Source organism: Balearica regulorum, chromosome 14, assembly GCF_011004875.1.
Source record: "Balearica regulorum gibbericeps isolate bBalReg1 chromosome 14, bBalReg1.pri, whole genome shotgun sequence".
In the NCBI taxonomy this organism is placed as follows: Eukaryota; Metazoa; Chordata; class Aves; order Gruiformes; family Gruidae; genus Balearica; species Balearica regulorum.
In genome coordinates, this window is record NC_046197.1 from 8,280,532 (window position 1) to 8,303,666 (window position 23,135).

The following is a 23,135-nucleotide window of genomic DNA, read 5'->3' on the forward strand; positions in this document are numbered from 1 at the left end:
AAACAGCTTGTCAAAAAATATCTACTGCATGGGAACAGGGAATAGCTTCATGAGAAGTAAAGTTGTTGGTGACAATTGAAGAGTACAGGAAATACTGAACAATATATGCCTTCAAAACTCAATAGGAAATGAATCCTGTTGATTTTTAAGTGGCTCAAATAGTTGTGAGACTAGAATTACTGAGCAAATGACACAAAAAGACTGGAATAATAATATACTCAACAGGATAAAAGCAGTAATGTGCAATGGCTCTAAAAATCAGACAACAGTGATTTCAAATCAAACTGAAATTAAATTGCAGTCATTGCTAGATTAGGGTGACCATCCTGATTTTTTCCTTTTTGAAGCATAAGGAGTTTCTTTCTAAATGCAAATATCAATGTCATTGTTATTAAAATGTTGTTCTACTCCGTATAGAAGTAAAGGAAAATCTCCATTTTTTTCAAGGTCTTCTAGAGCAGGTTGGATAAAGCCTTGAGCAACCTGGTCCGACCTCACAGCTGGTCTTGCCTTGAGCAGGAGGTTGGACTAGAGAGTCCAACTAGAAGGTCTCTTCCAGCCTGAGTTTTCCTATGATCCTGTGAACATACTGATAACAACAGTATCAGAAATTCTTCCTCGTGAGATATTGCAATAGGTTTTGGCTTTGCTGAACCATGAACTATTTAAAGTATAAATAATGCAGGTGCAATGACTATTAAAGATGCAATATTTTTCCACTTGAATTAATTTTCAGATTTTTCTCCCTAGAACTTAAATTTTTTATTTATTTATTTTCATCTGAACACATCACTTATTCTGTTGGAAGTGTCTTTACGAAGTGTGTTCTCTTTGGCGAAGTGTTGGGCTGTCATGCAAATTCGACTTTCTATCAGTTTCCACAGGCTTGTCATCACTTTGAAAGAAATGATATGTACTTATTTAAAACTGTCCTTTTACTTCAGTGCTGGCAGCTCTTTGCAGATCCTGACATTTTTGAGAGAAGCAGCCTGTCACATCTTGGGTTATGAGGAGGAAAGCGTTTAAAAAACAGGAAAAGGCCTATGTGACATGACGCTATTTCTTTTTTTTTCATTCTCATACTCTTCACTGTTCAAACCCCATGAAATCTGCACATAAGGTTCAGGATTCAAGAGATTATTGGCTGAGGGAGGCAGCTAAATCTAGGTGTTTGGTCTATTCCCTCAAGATTTATATGTAAACAGGGAAGAAACACATTAGTCTGAAGTGCAGTGTGTAGCCTCTGGTGTATTAGACCATGATATATAAATGCTTATAGGAACATATCTGTGGGAGATTTGTGCTCTCCAGAGTACATTGCTTCTTTCGAGACATCAGTTTGTCACTAACAGATTAATGAACCGTTTTAGAGACCTTCTTGGAATCAGCAGGCCGGAGAGACAAAATGTTGCAGGATCTGTGACAGTGTTTAACAGAAGTGAACGGCTGCTGGTGCTTCGTGTGGAGTGCGGAATGGCATTAAAAATAACTGGCAGATTACAGTTGCCTAGAACCATTTCCATTTGTGTTTCTAAAGTGGGTGCATTTGATAAAAGCAAGTGAGGTATTTGGGCCCTCCACCTAACCTTTGTTTCTCTTTTTATTTAAAAGAAAAAACCCACAAAAACACCAAGAAAAACAGCATGGAAATCTAGCATCATTACTAGTAGTGTGTGAGCAAATGCATGCATAGAGACAGAGGGAGAAGGACTCAGAGCTCATTTAGAAGAAAAATAGAGCAAAAGTAAAATCAGGATATGTCATGTGCATACTTGGCTGTTTTTCCCCTGTAAATTCCTGTGAAGCATCGTCAGCTCTTGGAGACCGTAATGAGCTAATGAAATCAATTAGTCCAACTTTATTTCAGTTATACAGTACATTATTAAAGGAAATGTTATATATCCTGTTTTTATAATCTTGAGATGAACTCTAAATCTTAGAGGAAATGGTTTGGATTTTTTAGTAAAACTTTTTCTCAATCTCACTTCCTTGCTCTCACTCACTGTCTGTCTTGCATCGATATTCTCTGTGAGATTGCTGTTTAATGCGTGCGAACATTGTTTTGGGAGCTGATCTTAAAACTTACTTTAGAATTTTAATTTATTATTAAATATATCCATGATGATTTAGTTTTAGAAGTGTTACAAATCTAAGATAATCATAACTGCCTTGACAAAACTGTATAATAACTGAATCTATATCTTACTAAAAGATATTTCAAGTCAGAACAGTGTGACAGTGTTCAGTGTCAAGAAACACTGAAGAAAGCAATCATTTTATGAGTTAATGAGAGTTATCTGTATTGCTTTATCAGACACTTTGTTTAGGGCAACATTTAGAAAAGTACTCTGATTTTGTCCACTTTTCCAATACTAGTACAGCAGGGTTTTCTTGACTGTTGACCACTTAAATTTTAAGTTAAATTTTGAAAAAATTTTAAGGTTGCCCAGATTGATTAGTAATTTCACTCTGATGCATCCTAAAATCTGACTGAATACTTTAGTTTGAGCCTCTCAGCTCTCTCTTTATGTTTTTGTCTTTAAAATGGAGATGATGTTTTCATTGTATAATGCTGAGACTGCTGAAAATATTGTCTTAGTATTGATTAAATTCCATACTTCATCTTTTTTTACGAACTGTTAGAGGAAGGCTGTCTGAGGTTATCTTTGGCGCTCTCTCAAGCAAAAGAGCATTTTCACATAGGTTAATAAGCTTTTATTTATTTCAATCTTGCACAAGCAAAGCAAAAAATTAATAGTGTTTTCACCTGTGAAAGAATTTATAGGAGAAAATATAAATCTTGAAGGCCAGAAAATGTATCTGAAAGCCACCTGTGGTGTTTTGATACTTTGTGATACAGAGGGAACATGATGTAGATTTGAGAAACAGAAGGTAGCCAGAACAGAACAGAGAGTACCAGAACAGAACAGCAGAATATAAAAATGACTTGAGCATATTTAAGAAAATGAAGAATATACATATATATGCTCTCTTCAGCATGTCTGTTGTGGAAGTTACCTTGCAGACGCTCCTCCTTTGCTAACAGAGGAGACAGCTAGCTTTTTACCTGAAAGGAAATACTAGTAAAATAATCTGCTTAGTAAAACAAACTAAATATAGCAAAGTAAATTCTTTAGCCTATAAAAATGATCCAATAAAATATTCATATAGTATTTTTCTTTTTCAAGAAGTGCATCCTCAGGCAGCCCAATTAAATGAGATCACAGAAGTGAGATTTTTGTTGGAATACTGCATTTGTCAACAGGACTGAGTGTACAAATTCTGTCTGAAGGGGAGGATTGTGTCATCACTGATGATGTAGTGACAGGAGTGTTACTATTGCTGTTTGCAATAGTTTTGTAAGCAGAGTGTTCCCATTACTTCAAAACAGCTCCAAGGTTCACTGTATCATCTGCAAATGTAAACATGGTACCAGTGCTTTGCAAGACTGAAGCAGCAGCAGTGACTGCTTAGTGAGATAAATTGGGAATTTGCTTGTGGTTTAGTTTGGACGCCAGGGAACTACTGGTGTAGTAACATTTGGAAGTTTAGATCTTGTACTGAGAGTGCTCTGCTCAGAGCACTTCAGGTTTTAGTTCTTGAGACTGAAATATTTTGAATTGCTGATAATTACTAGTAGTTCAGAGAAAACGAATGCTCTGGTGTGTAAGGTTCAGTGAGGTGATACAGGACTCCCTAAATGTCAGCAGGCTGTACGTTAAAGGGAAGAACTGTAACTGTTCATGAGTTTAACAGGTTTTGTGATGGGCAGCCAAATTCTCTAGCAGCTTTCTCTCTCGGCAACCTGAAGAATGTAAATAAACAACCTGTTCTAGTAGCAAAATGCCGAGTGCAGCTCAAACTGGTTTATTCTGATTAAGTTTCAGTTTCTATTGGACCAAAGCCTGCTGTTGGGAATTTAGGGATTGTTATGCATCCATCTTAGATGTGAAAAGGCAGACAGAGCTAGCTCGCATAGTAACAGGCATGTTAAAGGCACTCTTGTCGTCGGAGTCTCCTTGCCTTGATGGAGAGGCATCTCCTTGATCGAAGGAAGCAAGACTATATTTAAGAACAAATACATTCTGAGAATGTTTATTCATTTCAATGTTTTCCTTGAAAAAATATTGCAAAATACTTATCTTAAAAATATGTATTATATGCTTTAAATGAACATCTATTGCTTTTTATTATTAATCTTGTAAGTTGTTTGGAAGTTAATTACAGTGATATGGAGCAGCATTAACTTGGCAATTCTTTCAGTTTCTAAATGCATTCTTAAGGCTTTGTTTATACGCTGGCAACTCAAGAAACTATAAAGCATCAGGAAAAAGAGCACTCATCCAAATGTTCAGCTCTGCACCTAAACACAACCTCAGTTCTCGTGTTTCAGCCAGATTTATCACTATCAACTACTATATTCTTATCTTGGAATTTTTTTTTTTATTATTATTATTATCTTTTCCAATGCGAAGTATCAGTAAGACATGCAGGTTTCTGGTAGCTGTTTCTGGGTTATTGCTTTTGAGTCTGGCAAAACAATAGCTTAGGTCACCATCTGCTCTCATTAAACTTTCCAGTTGGCTCTCCAGTTCTGCTTAATCACCAGTTTACTTCCACTCTATTTAAGAAGCTATGATTTTAATTATTTTTTCTTTAATATTCTCAATAATTTTTTTTACTCTTTTGCAATACTATTAATGGTAGGCTACAACAAGGGAAGCCTTATATAAAAGCAATATAAATATGATTTCTGATGTAGATCTTTACCTTTCTGAATATCTGTAGGATTGTACAATTGCACAGAAAATGATCTGTGATCTCAGAATTATTCCCTCTTCCCTGGGAAATGGGAATTCCTATTTTTTATGTGACACATAAGTAAAGAAAAATTTGAAATTCAAATTTAAATAAACTTTTAAAATATTTCTTGTGGCTTAAAATATTTTATTCTATTTCAAAGACATGACTAAATAATAATAGCGTGTAATTTTCTGTAAGGCAGAAAAATACTGTTTCCATAACTTCTCTTTAAAGTGAGCATGGTTTGCATTTATTCATCTTTGCATTTGCATTGTTCATCTGATATATGTGACTCTCTTAAGCAAATAGCAGTTAGATTACAGTTTTCAGTAGAAGTTCACTTTAATCAATCTTCCTCTTATTATCAAGAGACAAGCAAATCAGAGAGAGCTAAAGACATACAGCTGATCCTTTTTGACTGGAATGACATGCAGATTGCTTGCTCCGTAAAAGTGCAGTATCATGGTTCAGTCGGGGTGACTTGTCAGAAATTAAAATCAAGTGTCACAGTGTCTTGCTAAACTAATTGACATTACAGGAAACATGTCAGCCGTAACTGCTTTATTTCACTTCAGTGCATGACATTTAATGTCACTGCATCGCAGTGCAATGTATAAATCACTGTATAGAAACAATATAAATATTAGCTACTGTCAGTAGTGCTAAGGAGACACAAATTCATGATATTGTCACTGAAATGGTAAGCAGTTTCTTACTACGGATTTCATATAATCAGTACTAAGTTTTATGCCTAGGAGTCAAGCTCTGCTGACAATCGTTTGGCTTTCATACACAAGTCTCTTGATTCAATAATACTGTGTTTTTCTGAGAACTGTTGTAGGAGATAAACCAGCCCATCTTTGTTTATTTGTTCAGCTGAGAAATGAGAATTGCTGATGAATAATTCTGGGATAGTTGCTGCAGAATAAATTATAAGCTTACTAGTTGGGATCTTGTCTTTTTTGGAAAGATCGTAGACTTTAGACCATACAATTCTGTCAAGAAAAACTACCTGATAAGTTTTAGGAGACACAATTAACTAGAAGTGTTTCATGGATTTGAAGCCAGCCTGGGAAGTGGGACTTGACAGGTTGAGAGAGTTCAACTTGAACTCTGTATCATTGTCATTTTTTTTGAAGTAAAGATTTACAGAATGTGAAAAACCCTTTTTTGAAAGGGCATATGACTATTTTGACACTACTTTGGTATCACCCGTTCTTTCAACCATTTGTTCCACTTTTATGTAAGTCACTTTGTGGTGTCTCTCCTGTTAACAGAGCAGACTTTTAATGTTAATTACCTCACACTCATGTCAAGAAAATTATGTACTGGACACATCGTAGTGGTTGGTTTTAAACAAAATGAGGATTGAAAGGATTGTCAACCGGCACTCGGGGAATGCCATTGCTTTTGAAATAAATCCACTGAAGCTTCTTTATCTTGAAGTGCTTTGTTTTGGATTGTTTTATATACCATTTGAGTAGCGCAACATGCTGCGCGCTTCCCACTGTAGAAACCGCGCATGTCAGTGATAGCTTCATTTGAGTCTGAGCAGGGGGTAGAATTAACACTTGCTCCTTTCTTCTAAAGTATATAATAGCCTTTAATATATTAAAATGCACTTTGCCATGTAGATATATACTTTTAATAATTTACTTAATGGCATGCTTAAACACTTCATCAACAGACAGCTTTTAAAACATATGTGGTAAATAAATATAGCATTCCTGCAAAATCTTCAGCTTCAAGCATTTTCAGAAGGAAATTATTTAGCCATAAAATGCCATACTGGGAAATATAGTAAAGTATTTTTACAAGTTAGGAATAACTAGGAAAGTGATGAGAAGTGGACTTACGCCAAACCACAAATGAGTTCTCCATTCATTACTGATGAGTAGAGATAAATAACTTCAACTCCATGCTGCTATATGTTGTATTTATAATATACAGAATGTTCCTTCTACTTACTCATTTTTCTCCTCCGAAGTTTCCTGATTTTGTTACTTCCTACACTACAGTATTTCAGTAGCTGTGTTATATCCCTGTTAATACAACCATTGGTATACATTTTTAAGCTGCTCTGTGAATCAGTCCTGTTTTATGTAACGTAGAAGAGTGAGCTATATTTTAAATGTTGTTTTTCTCACATTGGACCTTATCCTCATGCTTTGAAAAAAATTTACATTTGGCACAGTCTTTTGCATTAGATTCCCACTGTCATTATGAACATTCATGATATTTATTTCCTTTTTTGCCTTGGTTCTTTTTCCAATATAAAAAGTGGACCAGCAACAGACGTTTTGGTTATTGGCCCACGGGTGGCTGTAGCTAAGGCCCGCGTTCTAATCTTTTTAAGCTAATAATAGGCCCAAACCGACACTTCTTTTTTTGGCTTAAGAAAACTTTTATTTGAGAGTATTAATGAAAAGAAAGAATATAAATAAGAGTGCTGGTTTTCAGATTTGATGCTTTCCTGTGCAGTATCTTCCCTTGGATCTTTGAACTTGATGGTCATTAACTGACAGTTTGGATGTCCATAACAATTCTACTTATCTAAATTGAAGATTTAATTTTTCCCAGCGTATATATGATTCCAGGAACTAAAAGTGTTTGCACAAAGATAATGTTCAGGATAGAAGTTACTCATAAATATGCTAATAAACTATTTGTTACTTTTTTTATTTATATGAGAAAATTTGCTTTAAGATTAAGTTTGTCTCATATTTGCTGCTCTTCTGTTCATTGTGTGAAATAAAGATGATGATAACTGGGAAGCTGAACTTTAACAGGTGAGGAAAAAAGGAGAGATGGTTTTTTTGATCGGGATAGAATAGGAGTAACCATCCATTTTTGTTGCCTAAATGTCCGCATCTGGACACAATAAAAAAGTTTATTAAATTTAAATGTGTATGAACGATGGAATAATAATGAAAGCTATACAAATTATAATAGTTCTTTATTTACAGAAAATACAGTATTTGCCTATTTATATCTAGATTTTGCTTGTAACTTTTCTGTACTAATAAAATTTTGTACAGTGTTTCAGACTTCAGGTGCTCAGTGTATCTGATGAGCCTATTTATTTATATTTGTATGACGTGTCTCTGTATGTCTGTATTGTAAATAGTCTGTACCTTTGTGGTTTATGTCTGTGCCATGGTACATACGGGCACAGTCATCGTGAAGTTTGGTTTAATGTTTCTTTCGACTCATTGTAATTACTGCCTCTTGTTAGGCTTTTTAAATGAATTCACTCCTGTTTCATCTTCATACTTACATTAAGCTTTGAGCAATCCCATCCTGTGAATTTAGTAGGATGCTGAGCCCATAACAAATTAAAAGCATCCTTTACTAGCCGCCTCTATTTCTCTACTTCTTTTGTGTGCCTGTCTTCCTAAAGAGACAAGATATTTGCGTGTTTGTTTTGATGTTTATCCTTAGAACAGAGGGGATTTCCCATATTTAATGTGAGATTAGCAGACTTTTTTCTTGTAGTATGTCTGCTAGACAACCATGTGTTAAATCATAAAGGCCCTTCGGATACTTCATGAACATTTTGTACTTGCGCGTTTCTTTTTGAGTTACTGTTTCATTTGGGATTTTGAAAACATGCCTCCTTTCTGAAGAATGAATTGCAGCTTATGGGACAGGTTTTCCTTTTTTTTTTTTTTTTTTTTGCCCTAACTAATCACTTATACTTTGAAATATGTAGCTTGTAACATATTTATTTTTAGTAATAAGTAAAAAAACACCCAAACACCTGAATTCAAAAGGTTGTGAGGGTTTTATTAAAAAAAAAAAAAAAACAAACAAACTTAAGATGTCCTGTTTTGACCATCAGAAACTCCAGTCACATCTGAAAACGAGGGCCAACAGATGACAAATAATTTTTAGTTGGAACACCAGCTCTGTTTCTGGAACACAGTGTGTTTTGATTCTGAACTCCAGCCTGGTGACTTGGCTTTTCTTTCAGCTATATCAGTGCTCCAAATTTACAGTTTTATGTACTTCATTTTTATGCACTGAACCATGCATGTTTAGTTTTGTTCCTCCTTTTCTGCTTTTACTGAGGTGTAAGGAGGGAAGCATGTTCTGTTATATAAGCAATATAGTAATTATTTTAATATATTAATATAATTTTTATATTGTGTATTATTTATTATATTATTATATTACTTTAATATAAATATACAGTGGAGAGACATGTGTCTTCAGGGCTTGAAGTAGGATGAATCCCACCTCTCTGCAGAGCAGTAGAAGAAATTTAGTGTCTGTTTTCCCATTCACCAAAGAAGGTGACTTTTCCATGGACCTTTTTGTGAGAATTGGTGTTTATCAGGTCCTAGGCTGTCCTGTAAAAAGATAATTTCTAGAAATACAAAACTTACCTTTTTTTTTTTTTAAAGTAAATTTCAATGATTTCTTACAGGGGCATTTTTGTAGATTTTGTAGATTTTTATTTTTTTTTAAGTTTAGTCAGGGAAAAATAAGAAAGTTTTGCTTTTCTATTTTGTGAGAAGTTCTGTATAGCGTTCATGTGTCAAATATATTTTTTTAAAAAGAAAATGCTTGTAAAATACAGTTGTGGCAGGTGCTTTTAAAGTATTTTAGCAGTAAGATTAATATTTGACAACTGTAAGAAAAACATAGTTTCATAGTGGTCTCTCCTTTAAAATATGAAGTAGCTATTAAGAATTAACATTGCATTTTACAGAATAAGATGTTCATATCTTGCATGATTTTCTCTGTTATGCAGTGCTATAAATTAGCTTGTGAGATGTAGTCACCATAGCTAATTATTTATTCTAAGTTAGGTGAGATGCATAGATATGGACCTTTATACCCTGGCACGGCTGGATCCTGAGATTGCTGATAATCACAGCAGCTTTTGTTGACTTTCTGTTGAAAACAACCTTTTGTAAGCTAACAGTGCTCACTGTTTAATGAAGTCCTTGTTAAATATGAATTCTAAATCAAAATAGTCTGAGGCCTCTTTATGACTTCTGTAGAACAAGCAAAACAAAATATTGGTTTTAGAATATTTGGTATTCCTTCGGTTTTGTTTTACAGCCCTTGATCCAGTGATCCATGGTCAGATATACAGCTCCTTTGTATATTATTTTTGGAGTGTTTTTAGTGTAGACTAATATGTAATTAATATTCTTCCTCTGTATAACAGGTCTTACAAAAAATATAATTGTTGTATTTCTATTGTTCTCTAAAAGACCAAAAGAACAAAACATCTCCGAAGTACTGTACATTAGTGGCCTGCATCAAGACAAAGGAAGTCTCAGAATACTGCAGATATTTACCCAGATGCTTAATTGTGCTCTTTGAATTGGTCCATTGAAGTAACCAGAGTTACTTCATCTGTAAAATTAAGTAGAAAACTAAGACTCTGTAGCATAGAAACCTCAGGCTTCCCATTGATTTCAGTGCCCAGGGGAAAGTTAACAGACTTTGAAGAGATTTTAATGTAGAGAAGTGTTTAGGTGATAGCTGCAACTTCAGAGATACAAGGCCTGATCCAAAGCTCTGTTGAATACAGTGGACCAGGCCATGAGACGAAATTCAGATCTGTGAATATTCCTGTTTCCTGGAACTCTCAGGGTTGTGAAGTGCTACAGAAATCAGAGACTGTTAAGTGTCTACAAACTTTTTTTCATTTTGCCTCTCAATATTGAAATGAGAACTCCCAAGTCATTCGTAAAATGTAAATATCCCATCTTCTGTTATTATGTATAGACAAGATGTTCAGTACTGTAAAAATAAATAAATCTACTAAGGGAAATTCTGAACAGAAATATTTGCCTTTAAGAACAGTCACAATGAATAAATGTGTATTTGCTTTTGTTAGTTTGTTTGTTTTGCATATGTATGCTGCCTGTTTCAAACTTTTCTGTTTGTTTGTTTTTATAACCACAGGACTATACGTTGACAATGTACTTTCAGCAAGCCTGGAGGGATAAGAGGCTGTCGTATAATGTAATACCTCTAAACCTTACTCTGGACAACAGAGTAGCTGATCAGCTCTGGGTTCCCGATACCTATTTTCTGAATGACAAGAAGTCATTTGTACATGGTGTCACTGTGAAGAACAGAATGATCCGTTTGCATCCAGATGGGACAGTCCTTTATGGACTCAGGTCAGTGCGAACCATTTCTCTCTCTTCTGTCTTTTATTTTTAGTCTTTTAATCATGGCTTCAAATTAAAACTCATTCTTTGCCTTTTTTAATGCTATTCTTTTTATTGCTGTATTCTGTATAACTGATGATATTCCAGAAACAATTTTAACTTGAGTATTCTAAGAATGGATAAAGATATTTTTTAATATAAATTTTGGAGATAAACTGCCATTTTTAGTACAGTTCAGACACTTGTATTAAGAACAGATAAAACTGTAAATACTATTTTAAAAACTCATTCTGGATTAAAAGCCAGTTTTAGAACTGCTTCCTCAAGGGAATTCAAATAAGAAATACAAAATGAGGATTAGAGGAGGAAAATGTGTGACCGCTGAATTGAAAGTTTAACTAAATGGTGTATTTTATAAATGGTTTTTGATTAAATGTTAGATTGGTTTGTATACTACCCAGATGAATCAGATTTCTGCTTTTCACTGGAAACATTTTTTAGTCTGATGCTGTTATTGCATATGACTCTATGGACAGTGGGGACTCGAGAAATCAGCAGAAGAACTTCAGTCTTGAGACGTTCTCAAAACTAGGGGAAAATGTCTATTTAGCAGTGTTTATAGAAAAAATAATTACTGAGAAAGTATTTTAAATATATTCCTACGGAAGATGGCTTAGTATTGTGAGAAACAAAATAGAAAGAAAGCATTGACTGGGTTAAAAAAAGAAAATACTGCAGAACTTAAATCTAGAATGTCTCGTATTTTCATGTTGAGGATAATACACAATAGTAATTGTTGGGAAGCTAATTCTGAAAACTTTTATTAGTGTATTTCTTTCATTTTCAGTGAGATTTTTCTGTTGTCTGCCTATAACTATTACGTCAAGAAGCATGGGCTTTTAACTTGGTTATTTTCTACCCAGCTGTAAAGGAGAGCAGCACAGTCTTACATATTTAGTTCTGTCAGTTGAGCAAACACGGACTGTGAAGTTCATACCTAGTTAAGATCATTTATTATAAGCCACTGATCTGGGTGCCTCTAGTTTTGTTATTGCACTTTGACATGCAGGTGTTTCTGGAAATCCTTACCATGAACTACTTAGATTAATGAGACAGCTGAGCAAATGGAACTAATCTTGGTATGTATTAATATGTTTCTCTTTAAAGGCTTTTCTTTAGAACGTGGCTACCTAAATTGGAACTCAAATGTCTAAAACTAAGTCCTAAGCCGTTCTAGGATTTCAGGCTTAACGCTTTTGGCATTTGATTTCAATTTTCACGCCCAAAGTTGAAAATTTCGAGGGTGATAACGTTTAGCCAGTCTCTTGTGCCAGGAAGCGCCTTTCTCAGGACGGGTGGCTTCTAGCTCTTAGGTAGAAACCATTCTCGAGACTGAGAGAGACTCGATCAGTGCTTTCACCACTGTACTGGAGTCAGGCTTCAAATGCCTTCTGTCTGGATGATCCCTGGACTCTTGCAGTCTCTGCCAGATGGTGATTCACCCCAAGAAAAGGGGGGTGAAAAGCATGAAAATGTTCACTTAGCAGGTACTTCAGGGTTTTGAGGCACTTGCCTAATGTTCAAGATGCTGATTTCATCCTTCATAGTAGAACCTAGAACATCTTCCACTTGGTGGAAAAGATCTGGGTTTTTCCTGGCTCCTTAGCTTCCTCTACATGTAAGGAACAGCACTACCTTTTATGGCTGACAGATTATTTTTTTACTTGTAAAGGAAGAAAAATAAAGGGCTGTGATAGCTACTAAAAGAAATAAAATTAAGTAGCTACATCTGGTACATAGCAGAAGTATGACCACAGTAGGAAAGTATGTAAGTGAAGTGAAGAGCAGCAGCATGGCAGTGTTGATGAAACATGAGACCAGGTAAAGAATTTTCTTCAAACATGCAAAAATAATTTTTTTTTTTTTTTTTTTTTTTTGCAGAGACTGAAACAATGTATTTTATTGTTAGATCTGTAACACAGATCAGATACTCTCTTGTGAACCATAGGGAAACATTTTGCCACATATAACGAAATGGAATTCACTTTAATTTACAGATTCTGTTCTTTCGTGCTGGTTATTCATATTTGCCAATTTGCATTGTGTCAAGTTGTTTTCTGTGTGAGAGCAGTTCAGGCTTTGGCAATGTGGCTGGGAGCGAGTCTGGAGGTTTTGTTATTGTTCAATGAAACAACAGATACTTGGTTCCTTAAAATGGTGCAACGTTGCATTTACAGTAAAGTGAAATAGAAAACAACTACTTAACACACATTTGCATTAATGGAGTGAGAGCAATAAGAGCATAACAAGGGTTTTTGTTGTAGCTTTCTGTTAAAGACTCTGAAATCATGGTGTTTTCATAATTTATTCTGAAAAATCATAATAATGTTGGGTGTAATGTTTTCAATAATTCTGAATTTTATTGCTACTTGTGACAGTTCATTTTCATTCTGACTCCTTAATAATCCCTCTTAATTTCTATTTTTGAGAATGCTGGTAAACAGTAAGTAGAGCTCACAAAAAGTTGTATAATAGAAGAATCAAGTAAAAGAAAGATTTTCTTTAGAAACTTTTCATCCATGAAAAATACTTTTTCTAAGGTTTTGGGAGTTTTGTTTGTTTGTTTCCCCAAAGAAACAAGGTATTGATGGCTTAAAAAAAAAAAAAGGCAATTAAAAGTTTAGGTTTGCCTTTTTTAACAATTCTGCTTTTCACAATTTTTAAGACTGTGTGCTTTTAAAATATTCTTTTTAAGGTAACTGGCTGAAAATAGTTTGCAGAAAATATTCTGGACCACCGCAAGAACGAACTTAGTTGTTGGGGGTTTTTTAGCTGAATTGGTACTGCTTCATTGTCTTCATGAAACCATTCCTCCTTTTCATTGAGCATATATAGCAAATCAGTTTTAATATCTTTTATGATGTAATAGAAATATTTATTTTTTTTTTTTTACTAAAAGTTGCTTAAGGTATTTAGATGAAACATTAATAGTGCTTTGATCCTTTATTTCCCAGAGTTTTTTCTTCAATACTTGTGATCACAATATGGTATCCAAAATGATTTTAGAATAATTTTGTATGTTGTTTCTATTGTAGAATTGCGCACAGCCCAAAGTAAAGGTGTTTAGAAGAATTTTTTTTCTAGGCCAAGAATTTCAGATGAGGAAATGATTTTATAACATTCCAGTATACCTAGCAATCTCATATTTGTGATTATCAATTCTTACATCCCTCTTAAGACTCTGCTTGGTACATTTCAAGTGTTCTCCTTGCCCTGTGCACTGGTACAAGATGAATGTTGGATGTGAGTTCTGCCTTCATTCCCCTGAAAATGAATTGTACACTGAGGGCAGTAGTAAGATGACTGTCACCCTGTATCCCCCTAACCATCACAAAAGATTAGGGGCCGCACTTGTCACAGGGCCTATTGCAACTATGTACTTGAACAGCAAAGAGGAGAAGGACACCTCTTGTTTCTTGGAGGGGCAGTGTGTTCTGCTATAGAGACTATACAACATGAACAGAAACCTAATAGTTGGGGACATGGCAAGAAAAGGACCAGCTTTTGACCATAGGATATTCATAAAGTCCATTTTGTTTTCTTGTGCAAGAGTGACTAAATAGCCTCTAGTCCCGGGAGGACTGTCGATTAAAGTTAACAGCTATTATTAGAAATGAAACAATTATTATTCTTACTTGCATGGAAATGGCAACCTAGCAATGTCAGTTTAATAATAAAAATCTTTCTTTTTGTCATTTTACCATATGCTGTACTAAAACTTGTGGAGGATGGTCCTTGAGGTTATTTGCTGCATTTAGAGTGAATACAGTAGATAGGTCACCATATAGCTCTCCCCCTCTTATATAAATACACGTTCTCTGTCCTGAGTTTTGGAGGAAATATAATCCTATTTGTTTTTCAAGTGAAAAAAAGAATGTTATGGTTAAGGGTTTTTCCTTAGCTTTTGTCACACATTTGGGTTAAAAGAAAAAGACGACGTTTAAAGCCACAATGGGTAATGAGTCTGGATGAAGAATTTTTCTTTGGTCTCAGTTATTTGGATGAGATTGTTTTAGAGAAATCTTGACTGCATCTGTGTACATGTTTGTAATACATATATCAAAATGTTACATTGTTTGGGTAAGAAGATGTTGCAAAGGCCATATTATTATTATTTTGAAAAGAAGTATGTTGATTTCCAGCTTTTTCTTTTCCAGTTTGTGAGACTTCTATCTGCCTGTCCTTTTCAGAATGTAGCCTGTTTTCAAGGAGGACTATAGAGGGGATTACCAGGGGCAAGAGACAAACCTGATTTATCAGTATAGGTCTGTCATAGTTGGATAATTACCCTCATAAACCCCTTCTTATATGTCCTAATTATTAATGATCCATGGACAAATTTTTGTGATGAAATGCAGAAGATCCTTCCCCCTCCTCCTTAGACTCCACTGAGCAGGTCTCAGGCTTTCTGGCTAAAATGTCTTTCAAACACTGGGGTGGATGGGGCAAATGCACATGCTGGTAACACAACAGAATTATGTGATTGCCCGTATTCTGCTTTGCCTTTGCTGGACCATATGGCAATCAATGATGTGATTCTAATGTTAAGGTTTCACTTTTATAGCTTTAACTAGCTATTTCATCTACAATTAATTCAAAGTTATTGTGATTTAAAGTGTCCACAGTAGTGATATATTTAATGCCTGCTTAGTATTAATTTCCACATACCTTAAAAATGCCTGCTTAATATTAATTTCCACGTATGATTTAAAAAAACTCCTGTACACTATTGCTGTTCTGAAAATCACTGCTATTCTTGCTACATTAATTTACTTTAGCTTATACTTGTGGTGGCATATTCTTCCTTTGAGATGCATTCTACTAAATTGAGATTCCTTTAAATATTAGTCTTAAATTATTACTTTTGCCTACCCATGCATCTATATATAAATGTGTGCGTGCATATATGTTTCTGTGAATTTGGTTTCATTTACTTTGATTGCCATATCCAAATTCATTGAACTGCAAGTGATCTTATTACCAAATTGGTAATGTATAAATATAACCATCCCTTTCTTTTATGCCTCTGTAGTTTAATTTCTCTTTTGGATATAGCAAGTGGAGATCCCTTAACATTGTTTTCTTTGTTTTTCCTAACAGAACCCATACATGGTATGCATGTCAGATCTGATTAGATGTAACATCATGAAGGTAATCTCGGGCAGTACCAGGAGGCAGTTTTGTAAGCACCTGGCTTATGCTGTCTCTGAAATGGAGGGGAGAGAGAGAAAAATGGCTAATAATGAATGTAGACATCTATATGGTAGTTATGAAGTCCTCATAGCCTGCCCTATTCACTGCTACAGGGCATTAGTTAAGGGTGTAACTGAATTGTGACCAATTTTTTACAGAAGACAGCATACTGGTTACTTTTAGGCATAGAGGGATTTTTATTTCTGAGGGATAGCTGCCAGCTATTTATGTTTTGGGAAAATGCTTTTTTTGCATTGCAGTTGCAGTATGGTATTTACAAATATGACCGAACATTCTTTTTTTCAATTTAAAAAATCTTTTATTTCATATTATTTTCATATTCCATCTGGCAGAAAATTCTTCTTTGCTGCCAAGACCAGGACATTCAATAGATGATATACTTAAATCACTGAAATGGTAGAAAATTGCAACATATAGTCTTAAATTAAAAGTCGTTACATGGAAAATTACTGTGTGTTGGTTATTAAGAGGACTTGCAACAGGATATTAGTGATTTGACAACATATATAGAAAAGCAAAGTTAGAGGACCAAGATTGAAATCTAGGATAACAATCAGTTTACAGTAGATTGAGCAAAGCTTGAATAAGATATGCAGCCAGAACTCAGAAAAACATATGGCTTTAAATTTCTGTATGTTAAAATATCTGGTTTATATAATACACATAGCAGAAATAGTTGCTACGGTAGATTGGATTTGTTCTTTCTTAAATGTATTTATATGATATATAAAATGTCCCCCTGACTTTTGATATCAGAGCTGTTCTAAAACACAGACAGAAGATTCAGACAGAAGGTAGCCGTCTTCTGGTTTGTTCTGTGTAATTCTGGGGAAGAATCATTTCCCTGATTTTTGCAGCCTGTGGAAGCACTGGAAGCTTTCTGAGTTTTTTTCCAGGGTTGGAATGCATGATTTGAGAAGAGTGACGAGCAAGACACTTGTTTGCCAACTTGGAATTGCCACTTTTTGTGTAACTTTCTTCAGGTGTCTTTCTGGAACTCACCTCTTTGCTGGAAGACAGCATTTGAGTGTTGTGTGTCAGAATAATGAGGAAATTCAGTTTAGAATACTAGGATTAAATATAGTTGAAGAAGTAGCTGAAGATGTTTTGTATGGTTTTGCACCATGAACGGGCTGTTTTTAGAGATGTTTACTCTTGCATACACTTCTCATTACAGTCCTGACAAGTGAACTTTGACAGTGAGTTTGTCATTGAGGAGTGGTAATTATGTGATGAAGAGTATTCTATACTTTTCAATCTCTGCGGTAGGCCAGTTTTATGCTTTTCGTAACTGAAGCTTGTGGGGTTTTTTTGCTGAAAATAGAATATATGCAGAACTTTTGATCCTGTGAGGTGATGACATTTCCATCATTTTAGCCAAAAGAAAACCAAAAGGAAGCACAACTGAGTGTTTTGTCAGAAATGAAAGACTTGTCCCATTTGAAAGCCCAACAGTTTTACTTGCCAAGATTTATTTAATACATTGCCAACTATAAGTTTCCAACCCAATCAGCAATAATTGTGAACTATTTGACAGAGATAACCCAATCTCCCATAAACAGGAGAATTAGGAGTATGATGGTCTTGCTTTTTCCTCTCTATTTCTTGCTACCAGCATTGAGTCACATGAATTCAAAATAGTCCTGGATGCTTGGATTTCGTGTTGTCTCAGCTGTGCCTTCTGCTGTCTGCTCGCTTAGTTTCAGCTGCTTGGAAAATTGCACTGTTGCAAGTAAAATAGATTCTCCCACATTTCACTCTATTAATATAGCCTTGGGCTTTTTTTTTTTTGTATTAATAGACTTGTTCAGCAATTTAACTTCTCATATGCAGCTTATCTACAAAATCTGATGGACAGTTTAAAAAGCAATTGCTTTTCTAAGTGCCTTTATCTCTCATAACATACTATTTGAAGTCAATTGTGCACACCAGACATCCTTCAGTAAATCATCTGATCTTTATGTTGCTACTTTTTGCTACTCTCCCCCCCCCCCCCCATAGGGTTTAAATTTTTATTATTAAAATCCTAAGCATAATTTGGCAGTAAATTTCCATTTTTCAGTTTCAGGACCATAAAATCATTTGTGCTAGCTGGAATTAAAATTATGTCTTTGGACTGCACATAAGATTTCAAATATCCTTATAGTTCCCAAACGTCCCCTGCAAGAAAGGGACAGAGACATCTGTTCGACCTTTTTTGCTACAAAAGTACATTTCAAGATGGTGAACAGAAGTTGTTTTAAAGACTTTTTAAATACCCTTTCATGCTAAGTAAAATTTTTCTCAAAAATAGAGCATTTTCATCTTTCTCAATTTTGGGATTTCAGAAAGGATAAAAAGGATCTGGGCTTCTTTTCGGGGGGGAAGATGTTATTTTGGAGGCTGGCTTCTTGATCATAGTAACTGTCCAGGGGGCAGGGATTTCTGGTTCCATCGCATTGATGCCTCTCTTGACTGTGCAGCCCTCCACTCAAACTGGGGTCTCGTCTAGGCTCAGGGGAGAAAAGGAATTAAACATTATAATGAGGTACCCTGTGCTAACTTAAAAAGCCCTACAGTGAGATCCTGTTCTATCACTCTAGTGTATCAGCTTGAGTACCAGCTTCCTCTTTCAATAGCATCTCAAGGTAGTGTTACCATTTGTAAAAAAATTTTGTAAACATCATGCATATCTTAATGAGGGTGTTGAAAGTGTTATGCCAGGGACATCAAATCAGCAGTAAAACCATACTGTGAACTTGAGAGCCAGTTTGAAAAATATGTTAACCTTCTTAGGCATTTGGCCCTTTTACTGTCTCTGTCCTAGTGATTTTGGCCCAGTGGAAAGACAATGTGTCATGCAATGACAGAGAACTTCAGACTGAAAATGGTTCCTGGAATGTAAAGTTTCTGAAGTTTGTCTTAAAATGAGAAATTGAATAGTACAGTAGCTTTCTGTTGCCACAGTTAAACACAATTTTTCTTAATTTTGGATATCACTTCTTGTCATTCTTTTTATCTCATGTAAACATATAACACTAAATTTCTTGTTATGACAATAAGGGCATACACAAGTATTGCAAAGAGTAAGTGAAAAGTAATCTGAGTAAAATTTGTTTGAACATGTGAATCTCAGTACTGTGAGCAAGTGTTTCCATTATGTTAACTGGATAATTTTTTTGTGCTAGTACTCATGCTTGTAAGTGCAATTACTGAACTTTCAGTTGCCAACACTTGCCAAAGTTAATTCGCAGTCTAACATGCAGTTGTTTAGTTTTGCACGAGAAATGAGGTGAATTGGATTTCTGCATCCAAATTGTCAATGCTGTTGGAATATACGTACACGTTTATAAGAACCCTTAAATCTTGCATGCACGTGTTCAAAGCAGGAACTCTTTGAAAACACGCAGAAATAAATGCAAATGTAGTAAAACATGTAGCTGTTGTGAAGACTTGAAAAACTTTGAATTACCTATGAAGAATGCTCACAATTATGTAGAAATTTGAGTACAAAGCATCATCTGGATCAACAAGGAAGCATTACCACCCTAATCTCATTATTGGAAATCCTAGGGCAGGACAGTCAGATATCTGCTCTTGTCTTGCACAGTGAATATAGATCCAGCACAAAGAGAGGAACTTGGATCCCAGTGTGTTGCTTAGGTAAATTAGTTGTTGTTTTAACTAAACAAGGTATCAGCTCTGGCCTAAGGTATGGGCCGGTTTCTGTTTTCCTAACTCATGCAAACAGTTCCATTGAAGGTCCCAAGGAACTCAGCACGGAAATACTGCTACTGTTATTTCTAATGATAAATAAACTGAAGACCTGGACTCTTTGTGACATGAAACAAATCGTACAGCTCCTCTGCCTCAGTTATTCCATTTATTAAATTGAAATACTAAAACCTACCTTCTCACAGGGGTGTTGTGAAGATTAATTAATTAGTTTGTAAAGTGCTTTGATCCCATAAACCACAAAGTAAGTGCCAAGCATTATTATGAAGAATTATAAAATGCCAGCCTTCATATGCAACTTGGGATAGCTGTTTTATAGATACAAATCTGTTCCATTCTCCTTAGAAACACATTATTCCACTTTTCCTACATAGCAGCCCATTCATAAAATGAGCCAATTTTAGGAAAGATGTAATTTTTGGAATAAAGACAAGATCAGTGACTGTCATAAATATCTTTTTCAATTAAGGACTCATAGATTAAAGATGCATTTTGCTGTAAGATTTGGAATGATACCATTTCAGGAGGATAGTTGGATTTTAAATACCTCCCCTATCTGAAAGAAAACAAACATATACTTCTACTTCAGTTCCTTTATTAGATCTTAAGTATGGGATAAGTATTCAAGAGTGCCTTTTGCTTTTATTTTATATGAAGTGGCTGTTAAATCATTAGTATGTGAATAATTAATTCAATTAAGCTTAATAAGAAAAAAGCTTTAAGTCACAGGAATCTCTTCCAGTAAAAGCCCTATTATGCAAGATTATTACACTGCAATGAAGTGAAAAAAATTCTGGGTTTTATTGCCGAATAGACAAACTGTGGCATTTACTCTATATTAGCAAGAAAACTCCATCAACTATAGAACCATGTAATAGGTTAAGTTGCTCCAAGGGTATTGCATATTCCAAAAACAAATAGAGGTCATCAAGCGTTTAATCTTGAATTACTGAAATTTAAATATTAGTGTAATTTAGAACTACAGCAATCTGTCTTATTTCCCCTTCTGTAATGTCTTTTATCATACCATTTTAGCTGGTAGGTGGTGATCCTGACAATGGAAATTTTCATGTAGGAAGGACATGCATAAAATCTCAGAATGCTCTGATCAAGAGTCAGCTAATGAGATAGATATTAAATGCGTGTATACACACATATGCTTAAATACATGATATATACATTTGATATATAAATATAATGCGTGTATATACTTGCACATATTTTTTAAAAATTGCTAAAATCTGAGATGGCTGTCATAAGTAGGGGCAGGGTCTGAGAGCTTTGAGTGAAATCCTAAGGCCTTGCATGTATAAGTAAAATTAATGTTATGACACTGTTTAGAACTAATAATGTCTCTTTTATTTCCCGTTTCTGTTGGTGACAAATAGTAATTTTTCTAGTTGTGGTTCTGATTGTACAGATGAAATTTTTCTTGTGCACTTTCGTGAACGACACTGTTGAATACACATTTAAATGAAAGGAGCATTTTAATTTTTTGATTTTTTCCTAGCAAGTGTTTTCTCTGAAGGTACAAGTACTTAACCTTATTTTTCGTTCCAGTTAAATATCTAGTTTTAGCGATTCTTTTCAAAAAGTTTTCCTTGAATTTTGTATGCACTTTCTGTGAAGAGAATAGCTGATTTGTTCACCCTCTGCTTTATCATATTTTGTTATTGAGCTTTGCAAAATGGTAAAATGGTTTTTGAGAAATAAGAATGACCTAACTCCTAAAATCCAAGTTTATTTTATTTTTTTTCCCCTATATCTCCTGGGTCTATTTTCTATTTCTTTATTCTTCTGCAAAGTTAAATTTCTTTTGGGCTTTAACGTGCAAAGCAGTTGACCTTTTCTTGGAACAATATTCAGTCCTGCTTAGAAGGAGAGAAACTAGGATAAGTTACAAGAAATTCTGGGGGGGGAGTTGTGCTTCCAGGTAAGTTCTCCAAACTCCAGGGATGTGAGTAAACATCTGCAGAAAAGCACTTTTAAGCCATGCTTACCACGGATCTTTAGGCTATAATACAGGCATTTGCACTACCCATTCACTAAATAGGGTTTATGTCCCCTAAGTCACTTGTGTAAGAAAGCAATACTTTTTTTTTTTTTTTCCCCTTTGGTGCTTTTTTTCTGCTGAATAGGCATCCCTAGAACACTCCCTGCTTTTGCCAGTCTAGAACCATGTCATTTGAGGAGAGAGAGAAGAGAAAAAGTTTGGAAAAACCATTCTTTTAAATTCATTCGAATGTGCCATCTGTATGAGCAGATGGGGAAAAACGTCTCAGGGCCAGGAGGAGACTGTGAGATCAAATCACAAGAAAATAACTACATGCAGACATGTTCCTGGTGTCAGAACAAAAAGGACCTTAGTGATTACCTCAGTGACATGTCCTGGAGACTGCTCCCTCAGAAATTGCTGTCTCCATAGCAGAAGATGTTTCAAGGGGCTGTATTCAATACATAGATCCCCATGGCATGTGGGCTGTGGACACTCTCATTTCTGGGCAACTGCCAGAAAAGAACAACTGTTCAGGTCCCTAAATTATTCTCACCTATGAACTGTAAATCCACATTCAGCATTTCACAAGGAGGGTTTGCTGGAGTACGTTATCCTCCTCAGCTTCTGAATTGAGAAATCACTACGTGATTCTCCATATGGTACAATATGTCATTCTTGAGAACACTCTTTTTAAAAAAATTACAAGAAATGCAGACTATCAAATATACACGATGTCTTTCGACAGGTTACAGTTTCTGTTGCATGATGGCTATTGCTGACAGTGAATGTCAATTCACAAATGCTGTGAAAATAGTTATAGCTTATAAGTATATTTTTGTTTACTGACAAGGGTCTCTCCCTTGGGTCTGTACTTGAAAACTGACATTTAAAAATGCTTGCTCCAACAATTTATTTTGAAAAGTGAAAGGCATATAAAAGCTTATGAACTTTTTATGCAAAAAATCTCTTTTTCCAAAGCCCTGTGCAGGGTTGTAAAGCCACTGGGGATTATAAAGCTAACATTTGTTTCCACTTGTAAAATGTAGAGATAGACCTTAACAACCATGGCAAAATTTAGGTTAGTTTTACTGTAGGTGGTGTTGCATGCCAGTGCTTTGCCTATTTAAATTGCTTATCGAAAATTTATTCAATATATATTGAAAAATGTTATGGCACGTACTCTTCAGTGTCAGAATGGGAAAAAAAAACAA

General features: G+C 35.0%; 1 protein-coding gene across 3 annotated transcripts in view; it reads left to right on the top strand.

Annotated features, from left to right (window-relative positions):
- GABRB2 (gamma-aminobutyric acid type A receptor subunit beta2) overlaps positions 1 to 23,135 on the top strand; it is a 175,865-nt gene that overhangs the window by 50,382 nt on the left and 102,348 nt on the right. For all 3 annotated transcript variants that reach the window (XM_075766498.1, XM_075766499.1, XM_075766497.1), the window contains exon 6: positions 10,729 to 10,949. In XM_075766498.1, the coding sequence (XP_075622613.1) occupies positions 10,729 to 10,949 (221 nt within the window). The remainder of the gene's footprint in view (positions 1 to 10,728; positions 10,950 to 23,135) is intronic.